Genomic DNA, 19,206 nt, shown 5'->3' on the forward strand with positions numbered 1-19,206 from the left:
GGTATCAGTTTCACATGGAGTGTACGTGTGTGTGTGTTGGTTTGTGTGTGTTTGTTTACATCTTGAAATTCAAACCTTGCGAACGTTTTAAAAAAAAAAGCTGTGTCTGTAATCCACAGTTGTTTTGCACTCGGGATACTCAGCTGAGTACTGTGAGTGCAGAATGTGGACTCTTGGGTTTCCATTTAACACTCCTGAGTTGCTCCCTTTTATTTTCTTGCTGATTTCCGTGTGTACTTGGCTTCTATCTTTAACATGTTGAGGCGTCCGTTTCCCTTTTGCTGCAACTGAACTCCCCGATCCTTTTTCTTCCCTCCTTTCTTTAATCAGGATCAGCTAGAAAAAGATCTATATCTGTACCAGGCTGAGCTAGACACAGACTTGGAAAAGATGGAGAAGATTTTTCGAAGCCAGGACGCATGGATGTACAAGGTATTCTCAACTTCCTCCATTATTGGCCACTCACTGCGTGCTTTAATCCTTCCACTGCTGAGATTGTACACCCCCAGCAATCAATCAGCATGGGGTCTGCAGTGAATCTCATGTGGAAGGTTAATAAGCTTGTAATCAACTGAAAATTAGCATGCTATTAGCCAAGGCTGGAGCTGTTCGTCCCCAGTATAGCGTTCCTGTACCTCTTTTTGAGTGTTTTTTTTCTCTCTATTATAAAATTAAAATATTATTAGATTTGTTTGTTTGTTGAGTGACAATTCAACCCCGTGTCCTGAAAATGAAACTGCCTCTCTTGCACAAGCTCCCTGCAGGAATTGGCTCCAAACCTCTTGGCTACATTTCAGAATCGAGATTGGCCATTAGCCCCTGACTCTGTTTCCAGACCGTGCCTCTATGGCAGATGCAATTTTGCATGGTTGTGTATGTGTGTATGCTCTCTTTTTTTTCAACTGCTTCCTGTTGTTGTGCTTGCTGTGGGCTAGCCCCAGCAATATCCACTCCGTCCCCCATCCATTCACCGGGAATACTTCTCCAGCTAACAGTCGGTTAAGACTCGGAGAGCGGGAGGCTGTCGAGATGGAGCTGCAGATGGTAATTCTCTCCTGTTATTTCTCCTGCTCTGCTCGTTTAGCTGCCTGCTTGGCCAAGTTGCCTGCGATTAGGACTTTCATATTAGTGAGCTTGACGCTTCCTGAGTCAAGTATTTGTTTAGTCGAACAGCAGCAGCAGCAGCTGTTGGGAGAGCTGTTTGCATACTGCTTACCACGGTTTTGGCTATCACATTGAAATGCTTTGGAACAAAGAGCCAGACCTGATGAGTTCTGTGAAAGGGCAAAGGGGGCAGTGTGAATCTAGCTTTTCAAGAAAGCAGGGATAGCATAATGCTCTAAATTTACAGCATTATTTCTCCTAACTAAGGACCATAGCTCCACTTTAAATAAAAGGAACTCTATGGGTGCTATATTAAGAAAGGGATAAGTTTGTCCAGAGCAGGGATTAGTTTAAAAATGGTCCAGCTCTAAGCCTGTGCGAGTTCTCCAAAGCCGGTTAAAAATTTTCTCTGCTTTTTGGCTTGATGCATAATGACTCACTCACAAACAAAAGAACAGAGGCTAAGCAAGAAGCTGCACATTGGCTGTTGTTCAATCTGTCACACCCACCCACCCACTCTCTCCCCTACCCCCACCCCCTGCCCCCACCCCCATCACCCACCCTAAGGGAACTTCTCAAAACACTGGGCTTATTCAACCAAACAAGAGTTTCAGAACGTTAATGTGGTGTGTGAGTTGAAAGGCATCAGATTGGAAGCAGTGCTACACTCTGGGTCCTGACTGCGAACTTCACTCTTATCAGCGCAGCTACTTTCCCCTCTTAGCTGCCTTTTCGCTTATTGTGTACGTTTATTTTAGGTTTATCGATAACCCTCTTTTGTTTCTGTTCTTTCAGAGTGCAGCACTGAGTTCTCCCTTGGAAACCCCGTCCGAGCGCTCAAATTAGTAAGTAACCATCAGTGAGCTCAGCGTTTATCTGCAATTTTAGTTTGTCTCTAGTACACCATCATCTCCATCGGTACCTCAGGTCTGTGCTGTACTGTTCAGTTTGCTGCGTAATGAGTGCACCGAGACTCTCCAGCTATAAATGTTATGAGAGGCGTGTGTATGATAAGGCAAAGCGGCAGAGATTCCCCTGTCTTTACTGCTGGAAATGGAGTTGGAGAAGGTGTATTTGTGTTTCTTTTTAGTGCCACCTTTTATCCGGCTTTGTATTTAGAAATGGTTGGGAATTTGAGGAAAGATTGGAAGGATCCAGCGGGATCCCTGTGACGCGACCAAACGGAAGTTGGCAAATTTGCAGCGCAAAAACTCTGATTCGGTCTCGAATTTGCATCGCCACACTGTCATAATGTCATTAGCCTTCTTTTGTGAGATAATACCTTGGCGAAAGTGGTGCATTCACAGCTCTCACCCCAGCTCCCCAGGACTTAAAGACTGTCCCTCTTTAATGACTGTGTGTTTTCTCAGGAGAATACATCTCTGTCAGACTACAGGGGTTGAATCCTGGCAATCTCGAGCCCTTCCTGTGGTGCTCAGGAGCTGTTTATTTCTGCTGGAACCATCAGGGATAACAGTTAGACAGGGTGGGACATGCTCTGCTCTCTAGGGGTACTTTTTCCTTTGAAACGTTTCAGATTCATTCCTGATTTTATTAAAAAAAAATCACATTAGAACCTTAAAGGAGAACCACACACTGTAACAATTCCACTATTCCATGGCACAGTACACGGATCCCAAACCAGACCCAGTGAGAGCTTGCACAAACCCATTTGTAAATCGGGTGGTGCTGGGAGCAGAGAATAATTGAGTTAAAATTGCCCCGCGTGTGATGCGCTTTGTGACGCTTTATTGCATTAATGGCTTTGTATAAATGGAAGCTGTTGTTGAAGGCTCCAGTCTGACTCCCAGTCTCCACTGGAGTTTGAACTGAACCAACAGGGCACTGCTGCTGCAATTAGCTGTGAGATGAAATATGAAATAGAGAATTAAATCAGTCAGGGTTTCCATCCCTGATTTGTAACCAAGTTAGACTCCAGTTAGATAAGGACAGAGTGCAACTTTCATTGTGTTGCACTCTACATTAGGTAAAATAATGTTAGACAGAATTTACAGCACAGACACAGGCCATTCAGCCCAACAGATCTATGCTGGGGTTTATGCTGCACACCAGCCACCATCAGCCTTTATCCACTCCATGGTAAATAACCCATTAATATTAATGGGCCGACCTCCCACATGGTGAATGATTGTTTCGGGTGAGACTGCAACCCAGTGACAGCACAACAGGGGAGATACAAAGTAAGATTAGAGAGAGGGGGAGAGGTTCCAGGGGCAGAAGGAGCAATGGTGTCAGGCTTAAGATCCCGTGTTTATGATATTGAGCCCAATGAACACTGAACTAGGAATCTTAGCAACAAAACATTTAATCCCTGCTGTCCTTTTACAATTAAGGCATTGGTCTCTCTCTCTCTCTCTCTCCCTCTCTCTCCCTCTCTCTCTCCATATGTTTCTCACTCATTTTATTTTCATATCTCCTTTTATCTATCTCCCCCTCTCTCTCTCTCTCTCTGTGTGTATATTATTTATATATATATATATATATACACACTATACATCTATCTCTCTGTTCATCTGTATGTGTGTGTATAGTGTGTGTGTATATATTTTAATACAGCTCAGAGGGAGGCCATTCAGCCCAATGAATCTTTAACTGGAGCTGCCTGCACATATCCCGATTCCTGTATGCTTTCGTATTCTCCCTCTTCAAATAGTTATCCAATTCCCTTTCAAATGATATAGTCCCAACTTCAATTATTACGTCTGATAAAGCATTCCTTGCATCCCTTGCTGTGAGAAGAAATAGTTAATGCCTACATTCTTCTAATAACATGGTAAACACAAAAGAAATAATTTTCAAAAAGAAAATAATTAAATTTATCTGCTTAATTGCCTATGTCCTGTTGAAGTTTTCCACTGAGGCCTACCTCGTGTCAGGGGCCTGTACTTGAGATTAGCTTCCTTCCTCTCCCTTCTAATTGGATCATTTAAGCTCCGCATTAGAAAGCCCAGAATTAACTAACAGGCCTTTTTAAATAAAAAACATTGATTGTTTTACTCCTGTAATGGAGTGTGGCATCTGATATTTGGCACCTGGTGAATGAAATCTAATATGTGGCCTCCTATTTCTATAATCTGAGCCACTGTCCTGCTGCGTTACGCTTGAGGAGTCAAGTTTAAGTGTAGTATTCCTAAGCGGAGTTTGAGGATGTGAAGGGGAATAAATGAATTGGACCAAGAAGAGGAGATGGGAAGGAGGCTGATAAACTGGAGGAAGGCCAAGAGGACGGAAAGGGAGTTGTGAGGATATGTGGAGAGGAAGAAAGGGGACAGGAGGATAGTGGGGGGAGAGAGGGCAGTTGGAGAAGAAGGTGAGGAGAGAGGGCAAGCACTCGAGGGAGATGGAGAGGAGATGAGGGATTGGGAGAAAGGGAGGACAGAATTTGGAGGGGGGGAAGATGATGTTGAGGTATTGTTTTAAAAGGAAATATACTAATGAGTAAGTAGCTAGGATATAAACCATGAGACCAGCAGACATTGTTCAGAGGAGCTTTCAGTTTAGCTAGCAGCATGTGGTGTGAAAGAATTGCAGCTGTACTTTCCAGTTAACATTAGGTGTTGAATCTTCTTCGTAAATCTGGCTGCTGAGCAATCCCTGTATCAAGTAAACCGAACCTACGTTTAGTTTACCGGTCTGTGTGAGATTAGTAAGTTTGTATTAAGCAAACATAAAAATACAACACAAAAACAGAATTACCTGGAAAAATTCAGCAGGTCTGGCAGCATCGGCGGAGAAGAAAAGAGTTGACGTTTCAAGTAATCTTTTCTTCTCCGCCGATGCTGCCAGACCTGCTGAGTTTTTCCAGGTAATTCTGTTTTTGTTTTGGATTTCCAGCATCCGCAGTTTTTTTGTTTTTATAAAAATACAACAGATGGTTGGGGCGGGGGGGGGGTGGTAGAAAGAAAAAGAGTTGTGTTTTTATAGTGCTGTTTGTGACCTCAGGATGTCCTAAAGCACTTTACAGCCAATAAAGCGGCTTTGAAGTGCAGTACCTGCATAAAATAGAGTGGGCAGTGAGTGAGAAGGTAAGAAAGAGAATGGAGGGGAAATAGGGAGGATGGAGAGAACTGAATCTGGAGGACAATGGGGGCATTGGCTCCACTGAGCTAAGGTGTTCAGTGCAAGTAGATGGGGAAAAAGTACATGGGTGAGGATAATGGGTTTTGGTCCCCAAGGCTGAAACCTTCCACTTCTCCACCACCACCACCACCCCCCAACTCACCTTCCACACTCCCATTTCCTTTACCTCTCTTTGTTCCCCTCCCCCACCCAGCCTACCTGGGCTCTTCTAATCTTAGTCTTGACAACTTGAGTGCAACACCCTGGGAGATGGACATCCTCAAACACAGCATGAATAATGGGGCCAAGAATCCTATTTCTTACTTGAAAGAGTAGAGAGCTGAGATAAAGTGGAATGTTAGTCACGTGATTGGAATTCCTTGCAGTTACAGAATAGCTGAGGGGACGTCTGCCAAAACTTACAGTCACCCCACTCATTGAAAGATGAAACATATGGTCAGCAAAAGACATGGGATAGTTTACTATTCAAGCAATTTTACCATTTGCAAACCTTTTTCTTGCATTCAAGGCTGGTTTGAGAGCTTTATGTCGCTATCGTGAATCCATTGGAAGTCTTGAAATCTTTCAAGCTTCGAGTGGTTTCATGTAGGGTTACTGTGTGTTGGAGTAATGTACTGTCCCCTCTTGTGGGATCCTTCTACTCATGTTCAGTTAAAAATCTGGGTAGACTCTCTGACAACAGAAACAATGTGTATTTTCACAGAATGGGAAACCTTACAGCACAGAAGATAAACTTTTGGCTTATCCAGCCTCCATGAAAGAATTGTCCAGTTAGTCTCACTCACTAGCTCTTTCCTCAATTTTCTAAGGTGGATAGAGAGAAACTATTTCCGTTAGTGGGGGGTATACAGAACAATGGGCATAATAGTTGTTTGGTACAGAACGGCCAGTCTTTGTGAAATACGGCCTATATACCTAGCATCACACCGACACTGAAATTCATACACCACATTACTCATTTGTGTGATAGGCAGAGCGTCTTTTTGGCTTGATTGCAGCATCCTGTTAATGGTGAATACCACTGGTGTTGCTACTGCATAGTAGCAGCGTTACTCAAATTTTTGAGGGTAACCGGAGGTAGACTGGGCACTTCTCAGGATCATTCATGAGTTGGCAGGGCATAGAGCATGAAATGATCTGATCAGGGGTAGCCACTATCCCTCAGGATGCCTTTGATGTGCCCTATTTCAGCATCAAGTGAGCAATTGGCTTGGGCCCTATTTACAAGGTTGCTGATCAGACCAATCTTACAGCGCGTGGAACTGTAGGAATCCCAATGTGTGTATATTGACCAGTGAAGGTGGGCTAGTGGTAGACAGTAGTAGAGAGTCCCCTGGCAGATATCTCAACTAGCACATTGAGGAAAACTTGAGCAACAGGTGAAGCTAGCCACTGCACACTGCTACAGTGCAGTAGAACACGAGTGGTATTCTCCACTGACAGGATGTTGCTGTCAAGCCAAAAAGACGTTCTGCCTATCACACAAGTGAGATATGATTTTCAATGCGGGTGTGATGCCAGATACATAGGTTGTACCCCTCAATGATTAGCAGACCATATCAAAACAGCATGTCCCTTCAGCTTTTCACATCAAGCAAAGTGCTGACCATACCCAACCAGCCCGTGCTTGCGAAACTCAACATAGCATCCAACCTCAGATGTGATTCTGCCATTGGACAGAACATGTTAAACAATCCTGATTGTGCTAAGAATTACACCAACAACCAATTTAAGATAATCAGTCGGGCTCACAATGTGGCTCACTTACACGTGCTAGAAGCTAAATATATTCTCACACAGGGTCCTGTCCTTCACAGACAGAAGGAGCTTGTCCGTGCATCATGTCTTTTTCAACTGCACAAAACCTTGGGGGACAGCCACTCCCTGGTTCATTCCCCAGGGGTAATGTCTTGACCAATCAGAGTCAACCTGCCTGGTCTGAATTTAAACAAAAGCTTGGCAGTTAACTGTTCCATGACAATGCCATTCGCAATCAGAGTTCACTTGCCAACCAATCAGAACTCTGCTCATGCTATATAAATTGTTGTTCCCTTTGCGATTGATATTCTGGCGAATCCCGCCTGAAGAGTGCAAGAAGAAAAGCTTCGACAGCTTGTCTCCTTTTTTCAGCAAAGGGCATAATCTTAAAATTAGAGCTAGGCTGTTCAAGCTTGAAATCAGAAATTACTTTTTCAAGCAAAGGATATTGGAAATGTGGATCTCTCTCACCCACTGGTCTGTGCATGCTGCGGGTCAATGGAAGTTTTCAAGAGTAGTTTGCTAGATTTTTGTTGGGTAAGAGTATCGAGGAATTTGGAGCAAAGATAGTATAATGGAGTTGAGATTTAGCTCAGCTGTGATTTAACTGAAGGAGGAAAATGGGCTCAAGGGACCAAATGTGGCCTACGTCTGGCAATCTCTGGGCCGGAACTGCACTTGGAGGCAGAAACTGTGTGAGTTATGCAGTGGTGTTGGGATCTTAATTGTGTTACTCGCCCCTGATTCCAGGGGCTCTGCCTGTCACTGGAGCTCTGCTTTCTGGGATCAATGTCTATTGGAGGGAGGGTAAAAGCTGTAGTACAGCTGTTTTAATTTCAGAATAAGGGGAAAGCCACTTAGGACCGAGAAGAGGAGTAAATTTTTTACTCGGTGTGTGGTGAATCTGTGGAAATCTTTACCCCAGAGGGCTGTGGAAGTTCAGTCATTGAGTATGGTTAAAGCAGAGATTAACAGATTTCTAAATACCAATGACATTAAAGGTATATGGGAATAGTGTGGGGGGAAAAGGCATTGAAGTGGTTGATCAGTGATGATTGTATTGAATGGCGGAGCAGGCTCGATGGGCTGAAGGGCCTACTCCTGCTCCTATGTTCCTATGTAAGTAGAGGCAATCAGACATCTTAATTACAGTCCACTGTTTTTGAGAAAAGATGAGTCCTATAGTTAATACAGAAAGTATTGCATGGAGGGAGCCATCAAACCCAGCCTTGTGAGAAAGGTGCAGGGCCAATTTTGATGAAAAATTAAACATTGCAATAAAGAGAGAATGGTGCGATTATAGGTGACAATTGTTATCAGACAATTCGTCTCCTCTCGGGATTCAACTTCTTCTGTCCAAAAAATGATGTCAGGAATATTGGCAATAAATAAGTTACATGTCAATAATGTGCTTGTTAAAGCTTTGTTGAATCGTTAATGAGGTTCCACAGCTGAAAAGCAATTTGAGTATTTAACTCGGATCAGATTTGGAGTCACTGAGTTTTATGACCAGGAAATCTAATACCCCATCAGATGGCAGGGGCAGGGGGTAGGAACTGATTTTTTCTCATCTGGTCTCTGTGTTACGTAAGCCTCTGTCACTAGGGAGAGGAAGAAATGGAAAGCAGCCAGTCTTAGGGATTAATGTTGTATAAAGGATCTATGATATGAGCTCTAAAATACACTCCAGAAGATGCTCTGAGCATATGTCTACCATTGATGTTTCTCGTCTATCAGACAGCAACAATCAAATCCAATTATATTCCTGTCAAACCTATACAATTAAGATTATCAGTAGTTTTTATGTTCATGGGTGAGAGTTTGTACCGTAGAGCACTGGGTGAGGGGGCAAGCACAGAGGGGTGGCCCAGACTGTACTCATCTCTATGCATTAAAAACCCATCTGGTTCACTAATGTGCCTTACCTGGTCTGGCCCATATGTGACTCCAGACCCACAGCAATGTGGTCGACTCTTAATTAGAGATGGGCAATAAATGCTAACCTAGCCAGCAATGTCCACACCCCATCAACTAATAAAAAAATAGATCTCAAGTTGGTGATACTATGAGATTTTGATTTACGATTTATCCCACCAAGGAACCAACACACTCTGAATACCCTATTCCAGACCCACAAAATTCAAGCAGGACAATCCAGTGAGTTATTAGAACGATCTAGAATGCATGACTTGAAGTGGCATTTGGGGCAGGCTCAGTTTGAACTTGCAAAGCCAAATTGATAAATGCTTGAATGGGGGAAAAAAATTGCAGAGATGTTGGGAAAGAGCAGGGAATTGGGACTAATTGTCCAGTTCTTTCAAAGAGCTGGCACAGGTGCGATGGGCTGAATGGCCTCCTTTGCGGTATCATTCTATTACCCTAGGATGTCTCAAAGTACTTTGCAGCCAATGGAATACCTTTGAACTGGTGTCAGAGTTGTAATGTAGGAAACAAAGCAGCCAATTCTTACAGAACAAGATCCCACAAACAAGAATGAATCAAATGATCAGTCCGTTTTTTGCTATTGGCTGAGGGGTAAATATTGCTCAGAGGACCTGGGCAGAGCTCCCCTGCTGCTCTTCAAAATAGTACCATGTGACCTTTTACACTAACCTGAGAGGGTAGGAGGGGCCCTTGGTTTAACGTCACATCTGCAGGAAGGCATCTGCGACAGCGCGGCACCCCCCCTCAGCGCTGCACTTGAGTGGCGGCCTGCACTTATGGACTCGGGTCTCTGGAGTGGGATTTTAACCCTGTGGCCTTGTGACTCTTGAGGCAGAAGTGGCTTCTTTCGGGTCTACAAAATCGTCGCTGACCCGCAGACCACCGACTGGATAGCCTTACCCTACCCCAACAAGCTGGCTTCAGTCCCAGATAAATGGCTGAGTAACTGTTCAGCTGCAATGAGCTGCGATACCCGAGGCAGCCTCTGCACTGCCTGAATTCCTCCGGTTCCCCTCTGAACCCTTCAGTAGTCCAGGGTGGGGGATTGCTTGCCAGCCTCCTGATGAAGAGTCGTCTTCTGAAACATTCTGCCATGCTTCCTGCTGCCAGGTTCGTGGCTCCTGAATATTCTAACTGCGCCCTGCGGAACATAGCCAGCCACGGAGTGGGGGAGGGGAGGTGGGGGGGCCGCCTGGGTGTGTTGGTTTGTGTGAAGAAGCCTGAGCTCGAGTAAACAAAATCAGCAATCTAGCAGGGAGGCCAAAAAAAATATATGTTGATGAAATGCCAGGAAGATTAAATGCTGGAGCCCCTCGGGCAACCCCCACCCCCTCCCCATCCCACCACCTCTGACCATGCTCAGCTCGACACCTCCTTCTGCCTGACGACCCTCAACCCCGTGATTTTACAGCCCTGCGTAGCCCTTGTCGGGGAATGGAATTACAAGGGTTAAGTCTTTTTTTTAATACAAAAAAAAGCAGAATTAAATGACTCACTTAGAATTGGATTAATTCGCAACTGCCAGTTTGGCCGCAGTTTCAGTTTTCAGTGCGCCAGCCTCCTGATGCATATCGTTAGTGCTTTAAATAGTATCATGATGATGCCCCCTGTAATGTGTGCCCATCTGTTCATACACTTCAGTGGCCCTGTCTTTGGAGGCTGAGGCTGTCATCAGGGCTGTTAACAGCGATCAGGTTAATCAGCTGTATCCCTCCCCACTGACACACTGTTGTCCTGATCCTTGTACAGATTTCATATCTCTTTCAAAGCACTTCACAGTGGACTCTCTGAGCAGAAGCTCTTTTTTAACTGTTCCTGTCATTTTTGCCCCCACAAGGCCAGCGTAGGTAGAGAATCGGTTGCAAGGACATTATAATGAACTTGCATTCATATAGCACCTTTCACATCTTTAGAAAGTTGTTGCCTGAAACATGGCAGCCGATTTGCATGCAGCATGACCCCACAGCAAAGCAATAATGATCAGCTAACCCATTGGTTGAGGGCCTTGGGAGAACTCCCCTGCTGCTCTTAGAGATCCACTTCTGAGAGCAGACAGTGACTCGGTTCGACATCTCACCTGCAAGAAAGCACCCCTGACGGTGCACCTCCAACGGTGCAGCACTCCCTCAGTACTGCACTGGAATGTCAGCCTGGATGATATGCCCAAGTCTCTGGAGTGGGGTCTTGAACCCACAATCTTCTGGCGCAGGCGACAGTGTTAACCACTGAGGCACAGCTGACAAGTTTACCTGATGGCTTTGCACTAATCGCTTCCGTTGCTTTTAATTATTTATGAGCGTAGGTTTATTTTTTCCTCCTATTTGTATATTCTTGGGGGCTCGGTGCTTTATTTTAAAATGTGGGCCAGATTCTGTGTCTGCTCCCTGCCCTCTGCACACGCTGCTGTTGCAGAAGACGTTGGCTCTGACTCTGGATGTGCAATGCCAGAGATAAAGCCTATCGAATTGGAGCGCGCGCTGAGCAGATTCAGCCAGCTTAGGTTTAATGCTGAGACGCTGCCGATGATGAATTATAAAAGCCCTTGACCCATGACCCCAGGAAGTTAGTCACTTAGGCAGATGACAGTTTTTTTTAATTTTTTGCTTTGTGATGGAGAAGATGCAAGTGATAATCTTTTGACCGTATTCCAAGGTGCCGTACTCACGGGAATGCGAGTCGGGGTAGGCTGATCGATGCTGATTGTTTTCATTACTGTTTCTCTCTCAATTGGCTTGTTTTTGCAATATGACATTAGCTGCAAATTACACCATCAAATTAACCAAAAATTGGACAGTGGCCATTTAAATGACTGCTCAGAAGATTAACGTTGTTTGTGCTGCACCTCGTGCTTTAGATGATTGAATGCATCCTTGTGTAAAAAAACACCTACCGTTTCCATGTATAGGAGAATACGAGATCTGCTCTGGACTTGATTTTCTTGAGTTACACGCACTCTGTTCTGTGAGAGTGTATATTTGCAAGGAGAATTTTCACAATGCCTCCTGTGGTGTCGGCTGTGGCTCAGTGGGTAGCACTCTTACCTCTGATTCAGACATCGTGGACTCAAGCCCTCTTCCAGAAACCTGAATGTAAAATCTAGGTCGACACTCCAGCATAGTACTGAGGGGAGAGATGTGGTGCTGGAGGCGCTGTCGTTTAGATCAGACTGTAAACTGAGGCTCTGTACAGTGCCCAGAAACAATTCGATGGCACCACTTTGAAGAAGGGCAGGGAAGTTAACCCAGTGCCCTAACCAATATCTCTCTCAATCAACGTCACTTTTCTAATAACCGGATTATCACATTGCTGCTTGTGGGACCTTGCTAGGTGCAAATTGGCAGCTGTGTTTCCTCCATTACAGCAGTGACTGCACTTCAGAAGCATCTCATTGTTGATCAAGTGCTTTGAGATGCCCTGAGGTTGTGATAGGTGCTATATAAATGCAAGTCTTTCTGATTTTTTTTCCCCCCTCTTGGTTGAAACTTGACCCACCAGCAGGCCAGACTGGGAAATCACGGAAAATGCACCAGTGATTTGCCAGCGTATACTTATGGTAATCTTCCTGCTGTGCATTATATTCTCTGGAGTTTAGAAGAATGAGAGGCAATCTCAGTAAACCTACAAAATTCCAAAGGGGTTTGATAGGGTGGACACTGAGAGATTGTTTTAGTTGGTCAGGGAATCTAAAACATCGGGGCACAGCCACAGGACAAGGGGCCGATCATTTAGGACTAAGAGAAGGAGAAACTACTGCACACAAAGGGTTGTGAATCTTTGGAATTCTCTACCCCAGAGGGTATGGAACCTCCATCGTTGAATTCATTTAAGGCTGGGATAGACAGATTTTTGGTCTCTTAGGGAATTGAAGGACATGGGCAGTGGTGGGAAAATGGAGTTGAAACCCATGATTGTATTGAGTGGTGGAACAGGCTCAATGGGCCATCTGGCTTACTCCTCCTCTTTGTGTTCTTGTGAACATGATTTGGAAAAATCGGCTTCTTTATTCTTTTCCAAGACTTAATTCTTTATAAATCAACTGCTAGCTCTCAGGAAGAGTATTGCAGCCAATTCTTGGTGCCACACGTAAGGAAGGATGTCAAGGCCTTAGAGAGGGTGTGGAGGAGCTTCACTGGAACAGAACCAGGAATGAGAACTCAGTTACTTGGAAAGACTGGAGAAGTTGGGATTGTTCTTATTAGATGGCAGAAGTTTAAGGAGAGATTTAATAGAAGTGTTTGAAATGATGAATAAAAAATCAAAATGATAAGTATTGAGGGAGAAATTGTCTTCACTGGGAGAGGGTTGGTCATTAGGAGAGACAGATTTAAGACAATTGGCAGAGTAATCAGGGAAGCTCAGGTCTTATTTCTGTATGCAGCGAGTTGTGATTTGGAATGCACTGCCTGAAGGGGCAGTGGAAGCAGATTTAATAATCCAATAATTCAAAAGAAAATTGGATAAATACTTGAAAAGGAGGAATTAGAGCTTTGGGGTAAGAACAGAGGAGTGAGTCAGATTGGATAGTGCTTTTTCAAAGAGTCGGAACAAGCATAATGAGCTAAATGGCTTTCTGTGCTACAGGATTCTATGTTGCTAAACCATGTGGATGTCCTCCCTTCCCTCGGTCACCTCTTCCTCCCAGTTTACAGGAGGAGTGTCCAAACATCTTGGCTTCGTGCATTATAAGTTCTGGAACCTTCAGCTGCATTGCAAATGATTTCCTGTCCTTGATAATGTGGTCAGATCTCATAATGTGGACACTCCTCCTGTAAACTGGGAGGAAGAGGTGACCGAGGGAAGGGAGAACATCCACATGGTTTAGCGACATAGAATCCTGTAGCACAGAAAGCCATTTAGCTCTTCATGTTTGTTCCAGCTCTTTGAAAAAGCAGTTTATATTATTGACTGTCTCTAACTGCTGATGTGATTAAACTTTCAGGCTTAACTCTCGCTAAACTTCCAATATTTATGTAACGTGTTAATAGCTGTGGGAGCGCGTGGGCCAATTGAGAGTTTTTGGGGACCCGCCTGCATCTTGATTTTAAATTTCTCCTTCTTATTTTCAAATCCCTTCGTATCCTTGTCCCTCCCCACCTCTGTAATCTCCTCCAGCCCCACAACTCCTCTGACATCTCTGCATTCCTCTAATTCTGGCCTCTTGTTTATTCCCACCTTTGGTGGTTATGTCTTCAGTTGCCTAGGCCCCAAACTCTGAATTTCTCTACCCACACCTCTCTGCCTACTTCACTTTCCTCCCTTAAGACACTTCTTAAAACCTACCTCGTTGACCAAGCTTTTGGTCATCAGGCCTTAATATCTCCTTATGAAGCTCATCTTTTGTTTTTAAATACCCCTGTGAAACACCTTGGGAAGTTTTATTGCATTACAAAACTATATAAATATAAGTTGTTGCTGTTATCCAAGGTGCTATGGCATATCCTTGTTTGCAAATACAAAGTCAATTTTTATTATGCTTTACGAAGTGTGGTAACATCGCAGTGTAATTTGAAACTGCCTGAAAATGTTCCTCTGCTCTGAGCAGGGATGCTGGTTCTGGAAGGAAGCAGCAGTTTAAGATATCACACTTCTGTGCTGGTGTGATGGCCTGCGCTTCCCTTTTGAGTGTGGTTCCCTCCTGAGAATTGTGAGTGAATCCACCCATCAAGTTCTCTTTTCCAGTAGAGTTTTCATCCCGAAAGAGCAGTTTGGGAGAGACATTAAACGTCCGTTCAGGCAGACGTGAAACATCCCAGGACCCGGCTTTAAAGAAGAGGGGTTCTCCCTGGTATCCTAGACAATAGTTATTCCTCTTTTAATGTCGCTGAGACAGACTATCTGATCATTAACTCATTGTTGTTTGCGGGAGTGTTTTTTTCAGTTCGTTCATGGGATGTGGGCTTCGTTGGCTAGGCCAGCACTTGTTGCCCATCCCTGGTTGCCCCTGTGTACAAATGGGCTGCTGGATTTCCTACATTACAACAGAGACGACACTTTTTTGTAAAAAAAAAAGTACTTCATTGCCTGAAAAGTGTTTTGGGGGTAAATAAGGTTGTGAAAGACCCTTTGGAATGCAAGCTTTGTCATTCTTCCAACAAGCCCAGAGTTTTAGATAGAATTTTTTTTATTGGTCTAGTAATCTGATACGTAATTAAACTACTGAGCCAGCCCCACTGATTTGTCTAATGTAACGTTCCACTTAATAAATAGACCATCCTTGGCCAATAAATCCCCCTTTTAGTTAAATATCAGCACCGAGAGAGTTCATTGATAAAACCTCCCTTGATCAGATAATTGCAGTCTTGCCTAAGACAGAACCAGTCACCAATGTGGAAAATTTGAGGACTGAGGCAAAAGGAAGGAAGTGATTCCAAATGTCAAGTTTCAAACTGCTGCAGAGGAGCAGGGAGGAACCCGAGTTATTCCACTCTTTCCAACCCGTAGGGTGGATGGCCTTGATGTGAGGAACAGAATGTGACGGCCTGATATGCTGCAGCTCCAGCGAGCTGAGCTAATCTCTTTAAATGTATTGCAGTTCAGTGAATGAGTCAGCTTCACAATCATCCCCCTCACAGTGACAGCCAAGCTCTGCACAATCAAACTACTGACTGATAAAGGTCGTCAGCATTTCAGTTAAATATCTGAAAGTGGGCATGAGTCATGTAACATTTCAAGAGAGCCGTTTTCTACAAATGTTAAAGGTTAATGGGCCGATTTGTTTATTTTTGATCAGTTGGACATAGTCACACAGAAAGAGCCTATTGCATGTGGTTACTATCCCGTGTGTTTTATTTCCCCAGTTCCGCATTTTCATCTGATTCCCAGGCAGTGAGAAGGCAGTCGGAGATAGGTACAGGGGAGCCGATCAGCCAGGAGAACGAAAGGCAGATCTACAAGACAGTTCTGGAAGGAGGAGATATTCCGTTCCAGGGGTTGAGCGGCTTGAGCAAGCGAACATCCAGCTCCTCTTCAACCAAAGGTGAGCAGTGCCAGAGCATCGAAAAGCGCTGCGCGATAATTCAGCAGTCCTTCACCTACAATGCTGTAACGAGTTAATAACTGCCTGCACCATCATTGGCACTTGCCCTTGACATAGGTAGGAGATGTGATTGTCTACCAGGGGGCGCAAGGTTGTTCTGTAGGATTTCTGCCTGAATGCTTGCTTTGGGCCACAATCCCTCTTCAGTTAATCACTATTGGTTTTGGGTACCCCCCAGGTCAGATATAACTCTGTGTTGGATGCAGTGTAAATCTCCAAAAACTCTGCTCCAATAATTTGCTTCAGGAAAAACCTCAGAAGGACCATTCCCTATTGCCAGAAGCCTGTCAGTTTCCATTTGTCACACTCACTGAGTGACACAGCCAGTTGGCTGTATGTCCACATGGAATTGGCCTCCTGAAGATTTTTTATGTACTGTTGGCCCATGCTCACACTACTAAACCTCTCCAACTCCACTTCTTGTGGCAATCATAAAGCCAACAATGAGAGAACATCTGAATCCCAAGATGAGCCATGGACTCTGTATAATGGTGATGACCCATTAGAACTTGGTAGATTCGGTAGAATTGTGCCACCTTCTAACTTGATTACTTTTGTTCTTTAAACTGTCATGTTTATTTCATTGCTAATGTTACCTTCGTCCACTCTTAACATATAATGATGTGCAAGAGATGAAACCTGTGTGTCCAGTAACATCCAGGATGTGAACCCTGGGAGGTGCTGTTGAAGGAAGACTATGCTCCACACAGCCTCCATTTTGTTGGCTTCACAATGTGTCCAAAAGACACCATACAGTAATAGAAAATGGGATGAGCTGCATTCATAGGCCAGAAGCTTCACCACCCAAATTGGCAAGCTAAAACACTGGCTGTAGGGACCCTTGTCTATTGAGAAAAGTGAAATGATGTAGATGTGTCTAAAGTTGGTTACTAACGCTTGCCTATTCTAACACTTGTGTCTGTTCTGTTGCTCTGCACGCTTACCAGTGGATTTTAAAGGTGGGAATGGCCACAGCATTTCAACTACTTCACTTTATTGTACAGCAGTTAACTCTAGTAATATGCTAGGTAATAAATGTAAACATAAGAAGCCCTTGTCAGCGGCAAAAGCCTGTATTTCCGAAATCCTCCCCTCAAAATTCAAACCCAAACTACTTGTAGAGAGTATTCGTACCCAGGATCGAGAGGGTGACAACTTCTCTCCACAGAAATCCCAGAGCTGTGAGAACCTGCTCAGCGTCAACTGCCTGTTCGCCAGTAAGAAGGTGGTGATGAAAGAGACTGGGCAAAGTGTTGAGAGTCTCTTGCTGATGGAAAATGAAGAGCCTAGCCTTTGTTTAAGTGGCCATGGGAGGCTACAGGAGTTGTCCACCATTCCCCGGAGACGTCCACTTCCAAACGGCCCTGTTAACAACATGACCAAATTTACCAAGCTCTACCAAAACATGCAACCATTCAGCCAATCGCCCACCTCTGTGGTGAGAGACACGGCATTTCAGTTTGAATGCAATACAAAAGGCCACTGTGAGCAGAACTCAAGCCAAGAAGGATTGGACGATGCCCCAAAGTATTCGGTGTCCTCCAGAGTCAACGAGTTTGAGCAGATAATCCAAAGGTCCCGCTCAATGCCCGCGCTGGATGCGACCAGTGGCTCCGTGCCATGCAGAAGCCCAGTGCCACCTCTCTCCAAGCCTTTCCTACAGTCAGCACACTCTGCCCAATCTCTCCTGGAGCCCCCACCCCGACACTATGAGAAGCCCCAGCCCGACGTTCAAATAACCATCCGTAGCGCGTCCGTCTCCGGCAGCGAGACTGAGGAGGTGTCGTCCGAGCTCAGTGAGGTCGTGGTCATGGAGTCGCCCAGCCCTCGTGCTGATGTCCAGGTCGACTGCCTCTCCACCCTATCAGCGGACAGCTCCAGCAGCAAGGATCAGCCCCTGAGCGCACGCCAAGCGAACCAGTGCAAAGGAGCCTGCCCCGCTTCCTACACCCGCTTCACCACCATCCGCAGGCATGAGAAACAGGCCGCCAGCTCCTTGGACCCCAGACTGGCTACTCAACACCTCCCAACCTCTCTTTCCAGAAACCTTTATCTCCTGAGCCCAAGACCATTTAGACTAAAAAAGGCCTTTCCACACAGGCCGCAAAAGCCGTTAGCGCAGCCAGACTTGGCCAGCCAGGCTGAGGTAGAGCACAGGAAAGGAAGCCTGCTCGATAACGCTGCCAACCAGGGGACGCTATCCAATAACAGGCCGTCCCTTCCCCGACGCACATCTTCCTTTCACGTTTTGGAAAAGCTGAGCCACTCAGCAGGCACTGGACAATGCCAAGATAATGGCGTCTTTCAGCCTGATCTCTCAGGGGAATCCGCTAATGGGAATATTGTTCCTTTATCTGTAATCGATGGGGCCGACCCAAACAACAATCGGCAAAATGAACTTGGGATGTACCCGAAAGGTGGACTTTCCAGTAATTCGCTGGCATTTTGTCTTTTGTGACTATCTCTCTGTGTTTCTCCTTCCCTTCCCCAATTCGTGCTCTTTGTTTCTGTGCCATTCCAGTTCCCATTCTAGTCTGTTCTTTCCCTACTTGTTTGACGTTTCACTGTTTGACTTGGTGGATCAGTCATTGGCTGCCTCTAGGTAGTTTGTCCAGAAGGATCTTACCTCTGGGTCACATATTGTGCATGTAGAAAGATTCGGGAGTCAGACTTTGAGCACATGTGTAGTCTTGAGTTTGGTGTTTGCAACGAGTGCACATTAAACAGCTTTATTCATAGATAAAACGGAGCTGAGGGGATTGATCTTGTTTAGTGCAGTCACCTGTAGTCAGACGTGTGAACATACATATGCACATGGGCACATAAAACCATGTAATTACAGAATCACGCAGACATTCTAGTTGATTCTAAATTGACCACAGCAGAAAATGCCCAACTCACTCATTGGAACCATTTGTTCCTGTTGAGCAGTGCTGGACAAATTCAGCCTCACACAGTCACATGCTAATTCATGACACACAACACAGAAGTACACTATATTGACACAAGGACGCACAGACACTAGGAGGTACACACTCCCTCACACACAGAGACAAGGTCACACACGCTTTCGCACTCCCAGATACACGCTCACAACCACACTCACAAACGGGCACAGGGCACATTGACACACTCACGCACAGCCACATGGACATGCACACATACACACACACACACACACACACACACACACACACACAAAAAAAATGGGCACACACTCACTCATATAGGCACATGGGTACATTCTCGGAAATGCTCACAGC

General features: G+C 44.9%; 1 protein-coding gene across 38 annotated transcripts in view; it reads left to right on the top strand.

Annotated features, from left to right (window-relative positions):
* Window positions 1-19,206, top strand: part of LOC121270936 (sorbin and SH3 domain-containing protein 1-like) — a 221,347-nt gene that overhangs the window by 166,446 nt on the left and 35,695 nt on the right. For all 38 annotated transcript variants that reach the window (XM_041176569.1, XM_041176575.1, XM_041176600.1 and 35 more), the window contains 3 exons: window positions 331-432; window positions 1,900-1,949; window positions 15,705-15,883. In XM_041176569.1, coding sequence (XP_041032503.1) covers window positions 331-432; window positions 1,900-1,949; window positions 15,705-15,883 — 331 coding nt within the window. The remainder of the gene's footprint in view (window positions 1-330; window positions 433-1,899; window positions 1,950-15,704; window positions 15,884-19,206) is intronic.

Source organism: Carcharodon carcharias, chromosome 28 (genome assembly GCF_017639515.1).
Source record: "Carcharodon carcharias isolate sCarCar2 chromosome 28, sCarCar2.pri, whole genome shotgun sequence".
Classification (NCBI taxonomy): Eukaryota; Metazoa; Chordata; class Chondrichthyes; order Lamniformes; family Lamnidae; genus Carcharodon; species Carcharodon carcharias.